Source organism: Cetorhinus maximus, chromosome 1 (assembly GCF_964194155.1).
Source record: "Cetorhinus maximus chromosome 1, sCetMax3.hap1.1, whole genome shotgun sequence".
Classification (NCBI taxonomy): domain Eukaryota; kingdom Metazoa; phylum Chordata; class Chondrichthyes; order Lamniformes; family Cetorhinidae; genus Cetorhinus; species Cetorhinus maximus.
The window spans coordinates 174,612,845-174,628,804 of NC_135879.1; the positions used below are offsets into that span (position 1 = coordinate 174,612,845).

General features: G+C 43.8%; 1 protein-coding gene across 2 annotated transcripts in view; it reads right to left on the bottom strand.

Annotated features, from left to right (window-relative positions):
- The window catches only part of parp8 (poly (ADP-ribose) polymerase family, member 8), a 443,855-nt gene that overhangs the window by 103,335 nt on the left and 324,560 nt on the right, over nt 1-15,960 (bottom strand). For both annotated transcript variants that reach the window (XM_078550076.1, XM_078550068.1), the window contains exons 11-12: nt 14,816-14,944; nt 10,126-10,681 (exon numbers count right to left, since the gene is read on the bottom strand). In XM_078550076.1, coding sequence (XP_078406202.1) covers nt 10,126-10,681; nt 14,816-14,944 — 685 coding nt within the window. The remainder of the gene's footprint in view (nt 1-10,125; nt 10,682-14,815; nt 14,945-15,960) is intronic.

Consider the following 15,960-nt stretch of genomic DNA (forward strand, 5'->3'; position numbering starts at 1 on the left):
AATATTCTATTAGCTTTCCTAATCACTTGCTGTACCTGCATACTAGCCTTTTGTGATTCATTCACTAGGACACCCAGGGTCTCTGAGCCTCAGAGCTCTGCAATCTCTCACCATTTAGATAATATGCTTCTTTTTTATTCTTCCTGCCAAAATTGGCAATTTCACATATGTCTGCATTATACTTCATTTGTCAGGTCTTTGCCCATTCACTTAACCTATCTATGTCACTTTGTAGCCTCCTTACGTCCTCTTCACAATTTGCCTTCCTACCTATCTTTGTGTCATGAGCAAATTTAGCCACCATCCCTTCGGTCCCTCCATCCAAGTCATTTATATCAATAGTAAAAAGTTGAGGCTCCAGCACTGATCCCTGTGGCACACCACTCGTTACATCCCGCCAACCAGAAAAAGACTCATTTATGGCTACCTTTTGCTTCCTGTTAGCTAGCCAGTCTTCTATCCATGCCAATATGTTGCCCCCTATACCATGAGCTTTTACTTGCCGCAATAACCTTTGATGTGGCACTTTATGAAATGCCTTCTGAAATTTAAGTACAGTATATGCACCAGTTCCCCTTTATCCACAGCACATGTGGCTCCAATAGATTCATTAAAAATGATTTCTCTTTCACAAAACCATGTTGACTCTGCCTGATTGCCTTAAACTTTTCTAAATGCCCTGCTATAAAATCTTTAATAATAGCTTAGAGTCATAGGGTTTTATAGCATGGAAAAAGGACCTTCGGCCCATTGTGTCCACACCCATCATCAAGCCCATATCTACTCTAATCCCATTTTCCAGCACTTGTCCCATAGCCTTGTATGCTATGGCATTTCAAATGTTCATCTAAATACTTTTTAAATGAAGGTTCCTGCCGCTACCACCCTTTCAGGCAGTGAGTTCCAGATACCTCCCAACCCCTGGGTGAAAGCATTTTTCCTCAAATCCCCTCTATACCTCCTGCCCCTTACCTTAAACCTATGCCCCCTGGTTATTGACCTCTCCACTAAGGGGAAAGCTTTTTTCCTATCTACCCTATCTATGCCCCTCATAATGTTGTACACCTCAATCAGGTCCCCCCTCAGCCTTCTCTGCACTAAGGGCACCCAGCCTATCTAATCTCTCTTCATAGCTGAAACGCTCCAGCCCAGGCAAATCCTGGTGAGTCTCCTCTGCACCCTCTCCAGTGCAATCACATCCTTCCTATTGTGTGGTGACCAGAACTGCACACAGTACTCCAGATGTGGCCTCACTAACACTTTATACAGCTCCATCATAACCTCTCTGCTCTTGTACTCAATGCCTCAACTAATAAAAGGCAAGTATCCCATATGCCTTCTTAATCCCCTTATCAAACTGTCCTGCTGTCTTCAAGGATCTATGGACATACACACCAAGGTCCATCTGATCCTCTGTACTTCCTAGGGTCCTACCATTCATCCTGTACTCCCTTGCCTTGTTAGTCCTCCCAAAATGCATCACCTCACCCTTTTCAGGATTAAATTCCATTTGCCACTTTTCTGCCCATCTGACCAGCCTGTCTATATTGTCCTGTAGTCTAAGGCTTCCCTCCTCATTATTTACCACACCACCAATTTTCATGTCATCTGCAAACTTACTGATCATACTTCTACATTCACGTCTAGATCATTAATGTACACTACAAACAGGAAGGGACCCAACACCGAACCCCGTGGTAAGCCACTGGACACAGGCTTCCAGTCACAAAAACAACCTTCGACCATCACCCTCTGCCTCCTGCCACTAAGCCAATTTTGGATCTAATTTGCCAAATTGCCCTGGATCCCATGGGCTCTTACCTCCTTGACCAGTCTCCTATGTGAGACCTTGTCAAAAAGCCTTACTGAAGTCCATATAGACCACATTAACTGCACTACCCTAATCTACACACCTCGTCACCTCCTCGAAAAATTCAAGCAAATTTGTTAGACATGATCTCCCCCTGACAAAACCATGTTGACTATCTTTCATTAATCCTTGCCTCTCCAAGTGGAGATTAATTCTGTCCCTCAGAATGTTTTCCAAAAGTTTCCCTACCACTGACGTTAAACTCTCTGGCCTATAGTTCCCTGGTTTATCCCTACCACCTTTCTTGAATAATGGTACCACATTAGCTGTCCTCCAGTCCACTGGCACTTCTCCTGTGGTCAGGGGGGATTTTAACATTAATGTCAGGGCCCCTGCAATCTCCTCCCTTGCCTCCCACAGCAGCTGGGGATACATCTCATCTGGGCCTGGGGTTTTATCCACTTTTAAGCCTGCTAAAACCGCGAATACCTCCTCCCTCTCAATGCTAATTTGTTCAAGTATATCACTGTCCCCCTCCCTGCTTTCTATACCTACATCGTCCTTCTCCATAGTGAATACAGATGAAAAGTAATCATTTAAAACCTCATCTATGTCTTCTGGCTCCTCACAGATTGCCGCTTTGATCCCTCATGGACCCTATTCTTTCCCTGGTTATCCTCTTGCCCCTAATATACTTACAAAACACCTTTGGATTTTCCTTTATTTTACTCACCAGTGTTTTTTCATGGCCCCTCTTCACTCTCCTAATTTTTTTTTATAAGCAACCCCCTGCACTTTCTATATTCCTCTAGGGCTTCGGTTGTTTTGAGCCCTCGGTATCCACCATAAGCTTCCCTTTTTTTCCTATCCAACCCTGTACATTCCTCGACATCCAGGGTTCTCTGGACTTGTTGGTCCCACCCTTCACCTTTACAGGAACATGTTGGCCCTGAACTCTCACTGTTTCCTTTTTGAATGACTCCCACTGCTCTGATGTAGATTGTCCTACAAGTAGTTGCTCCCAATCCACTTTGGCCAGATCCTGTCTTATCATATTAAAATCGTCCTTCCCCCAATTCAGAACTTTTATTTCTGGCCCATCTTTGGCTTTTCCCATAACTACCTTAAATCTTACTAAGTTATGGTCTCTATCGTCGAAATGCTCCCCCACTGACACATCTACCACTTGCTTGGTTTCATTCCCTAAAATTAGGTCCAGTACCGCCCACTCTCTTGTCGGACTTTTCTAACATTTCTCTTATGACAGATATTAAGCTTAACTGGCCTGTTGTTTCCTGCTTTCTGTCTCCCTTGTTTTTTTAATAAAGGAGTTACATCTCCTATTTTCCAATCTAATGGAACCTTCCCCGAATCTAGGAATTTTGGAAAATTAAAACCAACACATCAACTATTTCACTAGCCACTTCTTTCAAGACCCTAGGATGAAGTTTATCAGCACACAGGAATTTGTCAGCCTGCAGCTCCAACAATTTGCTTAATGCCACTTCCCTGGTGATTATAGTTTTCCTGAGTTCCTCCCTCCCTTCATTTCCTTATTTCTGAGATGTTACTCGTATCCTCTATAATGAAAACCATGGCGAAATACCTGTTTCATTCATCTTCCATCTCCTTACTTTCCATTATTAATTCCCCAGATTCACTCTCTACAGGACCAACGCTCACTTTGTTAACTCTTTTCTTATTTAAATATCTATAGAAACTCTACTATCCATCTTGATATTTCTGGCTAGCTTTCTCTCATACTCTGGTTTTTCCCTCCTTGTTAATCTTTTTGTCACTCTTTGCTGTTCTTTATATTTTATCCAATCTTCTGACCTGCCACCCACCTTTGTGCATTATATCATCTTTCTTTAAGTTTGATTCTATCTTTAACTTTTTTAGTTAATCACGGATGGTGGGTCCCTTGGAAGTTCTCATTTGAATGTATCTATTTTGCATATTCTGAAATATCCCTTTAAAAGACTGCCACTGCATCTCTATGTCAGCACACAGGTAAGCAGCCAATCGTATTGGAATATTTATACACAGCAAACCAGGAAGTCCATCCATCCATTTTCAGACCGCTTCTCCTGGTGAGGGTCGTAGTGGTGGTAAACTGAGCAGGGCCGACCAGACTTCCCTTTCTTCAGCCACAGATTCCAGCTGCTCTTGGGGGATTCACAGCCGTTCCCAGCCAACTGAGAGATGTAATCCTTCCTGTGTGTCCTGGGTCAGCCTCGAGATCTCCACCCGGTGCCCCCACCAGGAGGCATCCTTATCAGGTGCTCGAACCACGTCAACTGACCCCTCTCGATCTGGAGGAGCAGTGACTCTACTCCGAGGCACTCCGGGATTGCTGAACTCCTCACTCTGTTCCGGAGAGTATGCACGGCAACCCTGAGGAGAAACTTCATTTTCACCACTTGTACCCGCAATCTTACCCTTTCGGTCATTATTCACAGTTCGTAACCATTGGTGAGGGTGGGGACGTAGATCGACTGGTAAACTGACAGCTTCGACCTAAAACTCAGCTTCTGCTTCACCACCACGGACCGGCAGAGCACCCTCGGAACTGCAGCCACTGCACCAATCCGCTGGTCAATCTCACGATCCCCCCGCCATCACTCACGAACAAGATCCCAAGATACTTGACCTCCTCCACTAAGGGGAGTTGTTCCCCCCTCACCTAGAGAGAGAGCAAGCCACTCTTTTCCGGGAGTGAACCATAACCTCAGATTTGGAGGTGCCTATCCGCATCCCAGCCGCGTCACACTCAGCAGCGAAACTCTTGAGTGCGCACTGGAGATCACAGTCGGATGAGGTGAGAAGCATAACATCATCTGCAAACAGCAGAGATGCTGCCCTCAAGCCTCCAAATTGGATACTCTCTGTACCTCGGCTGCGTATTGATATCCTCTCCATGAAAATCACAAACAGGAAGATCGTAACTTTGTCGAGGTGGGGGGGCTTGTGTAATCCAATGAACCTTGGAGCTATGTCATCTGAAGGCTAGAACTCTTGGTAGGGTCTCCCTCAGCGAACAGGTCCAAGGTGATGTTCCAGACAAAGAGTGATCCACCAAAGATCCCCATGATGGTTCTAGAAATAACACAGAGAACCTGGCCCAGAACAGGGATACCAACCCTGGAGCCAGGCCTGGGAGTGGTGTTCGCTGGCGAGAGCCTGGTGACTGGGCCACCCATGTAGCCCGGCCGGGGTCAACCCAAAATGGCTTTGTGGAGCCACCTTGTGGGCCCACCACCCACAAGGCGAAGGGTGGGGTTGGGTGTGATGCCAGTATGGCAGTGAGCAAGAACCTGGAAATCAAAAGTATTTAATGTCCTTCAACTTTAATTTAAATTTTCAGATATGAAATAAATTGTGATTGGATTAAGATAAAAGGTAAAACAAAGATAAGCCAACTTTTTTTTAAAAAGCATTTGTAATTCTTAAATTTTTTAAGAAAAGAGAGAAATCTGACATTCCACAAATATAAAATGAGCTCCTCATGGCCAGTGAGGGTGTTTAGCAGTGATTATGAACTTAGTACACCATGAAAAACCCAGTTACATCTCATTCAAAAAGATATAACTTTCTCAAGAGTTTTACAGGCAGATGAACAATGTAAGTGTGGAAGTTCTCAACAATTAATAGATTTTCCAGTGATTACTATCTTGGGGTGTCTCAAGAGTGCATCATCTGGAGAAGTATAGGATCATTGACAGCAACTTCTGGATTTCTGCTTTCTCCTGTGCATGTTTCCACTCCAGAAGGTGTTGTCATTTTCAATGGAGCAATGATGGCAATTGCTGATAGTGTCACCATCATTACCATTGCAAAATCCAGGCCAACACTGCAGAATGTGAGCATGGAATATTTGGCAACGATTCTGCAGATTGAAGTTAGTAGTGATGTGAGTAATGACCATGCTAACAAAATTGCCTATTCATTTTAAGTCTCTTAATGGGGTTTGTGCTGGTGATGAAAGTGAACTGTAGCCCAGAATAACTAATGCTCCATATGCAAAGCCACAGCTGCAATTGAAAAAGAATTGCTATCCTACTTCAAAAACAGTGATCTGGCTTTCTTTTTGTTTTAAATGTTAGAAATCTCTACATGTGCCCTACTCAGAGTCCGGACAGTCCAGTCCAACACTGAGCAGGTGGTAAAGCTGATGCTTTAGTCTCTCAGTCAGCATTTTGCTCACAGCGGTGAACAAGTGCCCCTGCAGAGTTAGCAAGAATTTGCAGTGATGCTGGCTGATACACAGCATTTTACGCAGTGGTATCTGTGAGAACAGCCAATAAAGATTCTGTTGTAGATAGAGAAAATGCACAGTGCAGTAGCTTGCCAGTATTGTCACTGTAAGAAATACTACATTTTAAGTGCAATAAAGTTCAATATGGGATAGTGTGAGGTCTGAGAAAGACAAATTGGAATGTTTTCTTAATGGTGAGAGAATAAAAGCTGTGGTGGAATAAAGAGATTTAGGTGTACACAAATCAGTAAGAGCTATTTTTAAAAAATTAATTCTTGGGGATGCAGATATAATGAATAAGGCTGGCATTTATTGTCCATTCATGGTTGTCCTAGAGAAGGTGGAGCTGGGCCTTTCTGAAATACAATTGAGTAGCTAGGCCAGGCAGCTAAGAGTCAAACATGCTGGTGTGAGACTGTGGGAGAAATCTTAAAGTAAAAAAATTGGAAGGGTTTAGGTTGGGTGGGTGAGGGGGAGGGGGTGGGGTTAAAGTCCGAGAAATCTATTTTCCAACCCAATCTGCCTAACTGAGAACTGAATTTGGGAGACTGCCAAAAAGCTCCAAGGGGGTGGATTGGAACCCTAAATATGATAATGAGACTGAGTTCCTCATTGCCATTATATATTTCAACTTTAACTCGGGTTGGCTGGGGTTCCTAAACACTTGGACAGCTGATATCTTGATCGAGGTGAGGACTTGGTGGATTCAGGAGGTTAATGCCTTAACAAAAACCTTCGTGATCCAGCTGCTAGGCTGAGGAGCCTCCACAGGCCCCTCCCATGACCTTTCTCTTGAGGCCTCCAATCCCAGCACCACTAGACCCTGGAACTCCATCAACAACAGGCCCATGATCTCCCAACATCACCAGGCCGCAATCACCTCTGCCAGCCGATTACTGATCTCCCTCCGCCAATAGACCTCTGATCACCACCGCACCCCTGAACCCCACTGTCCTGGCCTCTGATCCCAGCAGAGGCTCCGGTCCCCCATCTCAGGTTCCTGACCTCCTGATGCCCTCAGGTATCAGCAACCTATCCAACCCCAGCCCCAAACAATTCCTTACCTTAACCCTGATTGACACCTCTCCTCTTTCCCCAATCCAATCCCTCTGCTCTCTGCCCAACCAATCAATCCAATCAATCAATCCTCTCATCTACTTCTAATTGATCCCCTTCTCCACCCCTAATTTATACCCTTGCTGTACTCCAAATCACCGTCTTCAACCCCAAATATAACCCCCTCCTCTAATTCTAACGCCCTTCACTACCCCGACTGACCCACTTCTCTGTTCTGAATCAAACCCCCCTACTCTAATCCCAAACACTCCCCATCTACTCCTAAAGTAACCCGTTCACCATCAACAATCATCCCACTTCTCTAACTCTATTCAACTACCTTCCTCTACCTCCAATCAAATCTCCTCCTCTATCTCTAATTGCCTCCTGTCTTCCTCTCCTCTAACAGATCACACCCCCTCCTCTCCCCTGATTAGTCCCTTCCCTCCTCCCATTAATTGCCCACCCTTTCCTCCCCTCCAATCAATTCCTCTCTCCTCTTCCTTGATCGCCACCGCAACTCCCCCCATCCCGCCCCCAGCCCCGCCACCCAACCTCCTGCCCACCCCAGCACGGACGTATCTGCGCCTGTAGCCTTCATGGGCTAAATCCCTGGCCCACTAGAGGCCAAGCTTATCAATCAGGTTGGCCTCTGGATGGGGAACCAATTGCTGACATAACACACACAACACAGCATGTGTGGGAATTCTGGATTGTGAGTTCCCTGTGACTTTCTGACCAACCTGCTCCCTGTGGTTCAAATTAGCTAAAAATTCAGCCCTTTGAGTTACATATTGGCCAGACCAGAAAAGGAAAGGAATGTACAAATGGTACAGCAACTTCAGGTGAGGGCAGTTGAACAGTTTAACTCAAAATTCAGATATGCCTTCCTTCTCAGTTTTTGCAATGTTGCTCTCTCAATCCTCCAATCTGATGGGTTAGGGACAGACACAATTGTCATGTTCACTCAGGTGTCAGACACCCAGTTTTTTTCACTACAGCATTATCAGTTTGAATCTTCAACAACTTGCCACACAAAAAGCTTTAAAGCCTTTATCACTGCAGCTACTGTTCGGTGCCCTCCTACAGCCAAATTAGGCTCATTATCTTTGGTACTTCGTTCTTTGTTGGCTTTTCACTTAAAGGGACTGTTTGAAATATGTGACCTGTTTTTGACTCATTTGTCAAGTTCTGATAAAATAAATTGGACATGGCTGCAGTATTTCTCATTAATTCTAATGAAAAGAATAGGGGCTGCATCAAAACACTTGAAATTATATTTAATAGGATTCACTGTATTAGCCCTTTTCTCCTGTGATCCTAGATTTTATCTGAAGTTCCAATAATTGAATTCAAAATGATCCCCTTCTTCAGTTCCCCTCATACTTAAAAAGGAATCCAGCCTCAACGTTTCTTAACTCTGTGCAACTAAATAGGTAAGCAGCTGCTTAATCTCTGAATGGTACTGTGTACATACTTGTCAATAGAAATGATGCTTGTTAATGAGGCAAAATGGCCAAGGTCAGATTTTCTGTCGAGAGAGTTTCTGTCACTGTGACATTCCAAACAGCAGCTCTGCTGTGACCTCCAAAATCCCATCACAAATGTCTGGTGATAGTGCAGAACCTTGTTTCACACTATTGGAACACTATGGCCTGAATTTTTCAGGAGGCAGGCGGGCTCGGCGGGAGCAGGCGGGGGTGGTTGCGGAGATGCCCACGATTGGCTCTGCACCACCATTTTATGTGGCCGGGCCTTAATAGGTGAGCCATAGTGCTCAGCGCTACCTGTGCGGGCAGGGAGAGGAGGGGCCAGCACACTTTCGCGCATGCGTGCGAAAGAGCGCTTCAATCTCCCTGAGCATGGAGCTGCCTTGGGGAAATTGATCTGATGTTGAAATAATTAAATAAATGGTTTAAAAATGTATTTAAACATGTCCCCTCGTGTGACTGTGTCCCATGAGATGGGGCATGTTTTTATATTTAGGTAAAATTTTTTATTTATTTAATAAAAGCTTTAGGAAACCTCATCCTGCTCATGGATGAGGTTTCCTAAAAAACGTGAAGGCCGCTTGGCATTTTTGCCTGCCCGCCAACCTTAAGGTTGGACGGGCAGTGTTAACAATTAGATCAATTACGTTCTTAATGGCCTTAATAGGCCGTTTACATATTGGTGGGTGCACAGCCGACTCCGGCATGCCCCCGCCGAATGAAACATCGTGGGACTGCGTGATGACATTGGGACGCACGCCCGACGTCATTGTGCGTCATTTTACATGTCAGTGTGTCGGGCCTGCCTCTGCAAGCCAACTGAAAAGTCCTGCCCTATGTGATTTATAAAATACCAACAATATTAACATTTTTAACATAAAGATAGGACAATTCTAATTGAAAATATTTATGTATCTGCAGCACAGATGTGAGTCCAATGTAAGCCTGCTATATATGATCTTAATTTGTGGGTTCTAACTTCAAAGCTGCAACTCGATGGTGGGGGAGTCCAGAACCAGGGGTCACAGTCTGAGGATATGGGTAGACCATTTAGGACTGAGATAAGGAGAAATTTCTTCACCCAGAGAGTGGTGAGCCTGTGGAATTCACTACCACAGAAAGTAGTTGAGGCCAAAACATTGAATGTTTTCAAGCAGGAGTTAGATATAGCTCTTGGGGCGAAAGGGATCAAAGGGTATGGGGAGAAAGCGGGAGCAGGCTATTGAGTTGGATGATCAGCCATGATCATAATGAATGATGGAGCAGGCTCGAAGGGCCGAATGGCCTACTCCTGCTCCTAGTTTGTTTGTTTCTATGTTTCTATGTTTCAATTTTGAACGAGATGCTGGTGGCACTCATCCTGAATATAAATGCTTGAGATCAGACTGGCTAATTTTCTGCGCTTCTCTACCTTTCATTAATGTTAGTCTTTGAAATGTATGAAATCCCATCATTAAGCTCACACTCAGGAAAAATAAAAAGAGAAAAATGAAAACTAGAAATTTACATACCGTAGGCTGTGATGAAGAGGAAGGCGCTAATATGCCAATGAGACCTGAGGTAAGTGAGAGTCTTCTACCCTCAGAAGTGGGCTCTTTGCACAGATCTGTTTTACCCACTTTGGCATTGCTAGAGTAGGACCTGCTCAGCAATTTGTGATGTTTCAGTCCATCTGAGTCCTCTGTCTTCAGAGCGCTGGAACAGGATTTGCTCAGCAGCTTATGTGGCTTCGGGGCACTGTTGTGCTCACATCTGGGGTCACCAGAACATGTCCTGCTCAGTAACTTATGGGGCTTCAAAGGAAGATTTTCATCTAACCTCATGGTAGCAGAACATGACCGACTTAAAAGTTTATGTGGCTTTGCAGAATTAGACTGTTCAGCTCTGGGGTCACTGGAGAAAGAACGGCCAAGAGGTTTGTGAGGTTTGGAGTCACAACCATCTTCCACCTTGATATTATTGGAACAGTTTCTCTTTAACAGTTTCTGTGATTTGGTAATCCCATCTTGTTCTGGTTTCAACTTTGATTTGCTTTTGCCACATCCAGGCGGTGGATAACTTGGCGACCTAGAATTGAAGCAATGCTATATTCAGTCTCAAATTTTAAGGTACTTCTAAGTGTGTATAATGGACAGCAACTACTAGGAACACTTTTGCATACACTCAATCATAGATTAATTATAGCATGTTAATCTAGTACATGAAGGTACTGCTTGTGTATACTGTATAAATTAGAATTATGCACCTTTATGTGCAGAGTGAAAGTAGGCTGACTTACAGGTGTCCTTGTGGGCAATGGACAGACCAACTCAACTGATAAGCATATTTACTTTACCGGGTTGCTTCTGATGACAAGAGTGGCAGTGAAGTAGTTAGCCTATCAACAATGCCAATGAGAGGCATTGGAAGGAGTATGTTGAGGCACCTCAAACAATTGGGTGCTGGAACTTGCATCAGGCTTGGATGTTGGTGGATGGAGCTCTCAGACCAGCAGTGTGGCTTTGAAATCTTTCCCCAACAGCAGTAAATATTCTAATTAGATTGATGGTCAAGATTTGTGAGCAACTGCAGGTTGAACTTCTGCTGGTGATGTTAATGAAAAATCCATTAAACGATGATTAAAGGCATGATGGCCAGGCAATGCTATAATGGATAGAAGAATATTAAGGGGTGAATAAACAGCACAGAGCTTGTTGAACAGAGTTGAAAGTTATAGGTCTTGGGTTGTAATCTGCAGTGCCCTTCAACATGGACTCTGCCAGAATTTACAAGGTTAATAGGAGTGCACCTCATTATTAAGGAGCTGACAAGTACGAATGACTCAACTACTATGGAACTTCAGCTCCATAATATTTGGACTTGTAAATGTTGTGGCATTTTGGGTGGGCACACAGCGAGACCAGGTAGACAGATGGAAATTCAAACTTGCCACAAGTCCTGTGACACAATGGTGCCATAAAGGTTCTGGAGGACCACAAACATTGTACCATTGTTTAAAAAGGGAGAAAGATAGACCAAATACTTACAAGTCAACCTAGCCTCAATCGTGGGAAAATTATTGGAAAAAATTCTGAGGGACAGTGTGAATCATCATTTAGAAAGGCACAGATTAAGCAAGGACATTCAGCAATGATTTGTTAAGGGAATGTTGTTTCTGCACAGCTTGATTGAATTTTTTGAGACATTAATAAGGAAGGTCAAAGAGGATGGCGTGTTTGAAGTAGCTCACTTTGATCGTAGCAAGGATTTTGGCAATGTCTCTCTGGAAGACTGGTCTAAGAAGTAAATGCCCATGGGATCCAAGGCAAAGTGGTACCTTGGACCCAAATTTGGCTTAGTGACAGGAAGCAAAGGGTAACCGTCGGCGGGTGTTTTTGTAAACATTGGTCCCTTAGAAGCAGAGGCAGGAGAAATTATCATAGGGGACGAGGAAATGGCAGAGGCATTGAACAAATATTTTGTGTCTGTCTTCACAGTACAGGACACAGGTTCCACACTAGAAATAGAATGATAACCTAGGGGCTAAAAAGTGAGGAAATTAGGGAAATTAATATCAGCAGAGATAAATTATTGGAGAAACCGAAGGGACTAAAATCTGACAAATCTCTGGGACCTGATGGCCTACAAGGGTTCTAAAAGAGATAGCTGCAGGGATAGTGAATGTGCTAGTTATGATTTTCCAAAATTCTTTAGATTCCGCCAGATTGAAAGTTGGCAAATGTTACATTGCTTTTCAAGAAAGGAGGGAGAGAGAAAACAATAAACTACAGGCCAGTTAGCATCACATCAGTTGTTGTGAAAATGCTTGCATCTGTTGTTCAGGAAGTCTTAACAATGCACTTAGAAAAGCATAGTATGATTAGAACAAGTCAACATTATTTTCTTAAAGGAAATTCCTGTTTGACAAATTTATTAAGAGTTTTTTGAGGATGTAACTAATAGGGTAGATAAAGGGGAACCAACAGATGTAGTATACCCAGATTTCTAAAAGGCATTTGATAAGGTGCCCCACAAATGGGGCTTTTACAAGTTGGTCGGCAGTGAATAGTGGAGTGCTGCAAGGATCAGTGCTGGGGCTTCAGCTATTTACAATGTATATCAATGACTTAGACGAAGAGGCAGAGATTAATGTATCTAATTTGCTGATGATACTAATCTTGGTGGAAAGGTAAAATGTGGGGAGGACACAGAGAGGCTGAAAAGAGCTTTGACCAGAATTTTCTGGAGCTTCAGCGGGCGCGCGCCCGACCTGAACTCCATCACATGAGAAGACATCGGGCACGTGTCCCAACGTCATGGCGCCCTCGTGCGATATTATGGTCAGCGAGCGTGTGCGGGATTCGGAAACGTGCCCACCAGCAATAAAAAGGGCGATTCAGTCCATTAAATATGCAATTGTCCCAAATTTTATGTGGCCCGTGCTCTTTTATACTTGGCGCACAAGCCAATTGGCCAGGTGGCATTCACGTTCTTTCACCATTCTTGATCCAGGGTGGGATAAAGGGCCCAAATACATTTGAGATTTAATGATTCATGGCATTGCTGTCAGTTGTTTGTCGTGTCATTATAGATAGTTTGGGGTATTTTTTCTGTGCTGATATCCCTCCAGCAATTCTACAGCTCCCCTGAGGCATCACTTTGCTCGTGTGATACCACCTGCCTACACCCTCACTTTTCTCGGCGCCTGCCCTTCCCCCAGCCCCCCATCCCCCCACTGCTGAGTGCATTTCACACTGGCAGGCAGGTAATTAGCAAGCCAGTGTGGAATTGCCATCGGGAGCCAATGGAGGGCAGCAGCAGGTTTCACATCTGCCCCACCAATCACTCTCCTGCGCAAAGCGTAAAATTCAGGTCAGAGACTGGTTAGGCGAGTGGGCAACAAGATGGCAGATGGAGTACAACATGGGTAAGTGTGAAGTTATTCACTTTGGTCATAAGAATAAAAAAGCAGAGTATTTTTCTAAAGGCGAGAAACTTGTCAGTATTGATGTTCAAAGAGACTTGTGTGTGCCTGTACAAGGAATGCAGAAAATTAGCATGCAAGTACAGCAAGCAATTAGGAAGGCAAATGGTATGTTGGCCTTTAATGCAAGGGGATTGGAGTACAAGAATAAAGAAGTCTTGTTATAGTTGTACAGGATTTTGGTGAGATCACATTTGGAATACAATAAACTGTGTGGAGTTTTGGTCTCCACATTTAAGAAAGGGTATACTTGCACTGAAGGTGGTACAGTGAAGGTTCACTAAATTGGTCCCTGGGATTGGGAGGTTGTGCTATGATGAGAGGCTGAGTAAATTGGGCTTAAATTCTTTGGAGTTTAGAAGAATGAGAGACAATCTCATTGAAACCTACAAAATTCTCAATGGGCTTGATAGGATGGACACAGAGATTGTTTCCGCTGGTCAGGGAATCTAAAACACAGGTACACAGTCTCAGGATAAGGGGCCGATCATTTAGGACTGAGATGAGGAGAAATTGCTTCAGTCACAGGGTGTGAATCTTTGAAATTCTCTACCCCAGAGGGTTGTGGATGCTCCATCGTTGAATACCTTCAAGGTTGGGATAGACAGACTTTTGGTCTCTCAGGGAATTAAGGGATATGGGGAGTGGGCAAGGAAATCGAGTTGTACCCCAAGATCAGCCATGATCGTGCTCAATGTGCCATATGGTCTACACCTGTTCCTATTTCATGTGTTCTTGCAATTTGCTGGCAGCTCTCAGGGGTGGGGGAATGTTACTGCCCTACTCGGGGCTTAATTCTGCACGGGCCCAACGCTACCCAATTAAATGCGTGGTTGCATTTAAATAGCTTTCGGCATCTCTTGGAGTGGGTTTCCCACTGGTTCTCCCACCAGTAGGCTGAACTTACACTAATTACAGACCAAGGTATCGTATCCTACACGGTTACAGAACAAGAGCCGGAAAGTAGGATTTGACTTGGTGGATCTTTTCCGGTTGGCAAGGTCACAATGGGTTGAATGGCCTCTTCCTGAGCTGGAAATTTCTCTAAATCTATCATTATTAATATAAATAATAGTATGTTTACTGACATCTAAGTGTGATTTATGAGGCCATTACTCCCACGTGCTGACAAAATGGGCATTAAGTTGCATTGTGGTCACAAAGTAATAAATCAGTCCCCAGATCCAAGTAGAATTAATGCCAGTGGAGTTAACCTCTCCTGAAGCTTGCCACGTTACCTGCGCAACGATGAAAAAATGTGCAGAGGAGATTTCACCTTCTTCTCACTAATCTTTTTGCCATGGGGACAATTGAGCTTCTCTTTGCTGTTCTGCTTCCACTGCTGCGTGACAAAAGTCTGCATAATTCTGTGGGAGTAATAAACTGGAAATGTCAAATTTGCTGAACGAATGAAATATGAGTTAGTTCCTATAGTTTTAGAATGAAAATTCCGTTCCAGCTCATTAAAGCACTGTTCAAGCTTCAAGTTTGACAATTTACTTGTGTGGTCCAGGCAAGTTATGTCCAGTTAAAACACCCAGCGTTCATTCATTCCTTGTGAGTAACTGTATCTATATATTCGACTTATTTTATCCAAGTTTCTGCCTCTGCTGCCTCACTCCGAATGTGCGAGAAACTCAGTCATCTGCTCCTCCAGAAATCTGGAGATATCCTTCAAATTCCTGCAGACTCTAATCTCAGCTGGAAAGCTGCTAAATAGCTGCTTTTACTTAAGTTGTATAATAACCAAAGTGAAGATATTGCCTCTCTTGACAAACAAATTGTGCTTCAGAACATGTCAGCAAATGGGCATTCTGCTATTCGAGATCTTGCTTGCAACTCTGCAATATGTAAAACTGCTGGTACTCATGGATTTCCCACATGCATATTTTAGGCTAGTTTTTCGTGTGTCAGTGTCAACACTGGTGCCACTGCAACTCATACTTTGAACCACAGATATTCTCCGATTGCTCTGTACTGATCAGCAATGTGAATATGGGGGTAGATTTAGAAATCACTGCCTAATTATTGCCAGAATGGGTGTATGTAGCATTTAGTGTAGCCAGTGGGAACTGGTAATATTTTCTATCCTATTTGTTCAGTGATGGTCCTTCTATCTTGGACTCTAGGCATGGAACTATGCTAGCATACAGACTGTAGACATACACTGGTATCTGCTTAATATTTGCTTATTAGTACTTTGTCTAAACATTACAGGTTATGCACATTGCTCCTAAGCATGATTTCAACCCTTCCCTCTCAAGAAAGGGTCTAACACATGACTCTGATGTTAGTAGTACACCATCATCGACATCATACATTAGCATATCCCATCCATACTACACCTCCCACCCGCAAATACACTATCCTATTTTAACAACGA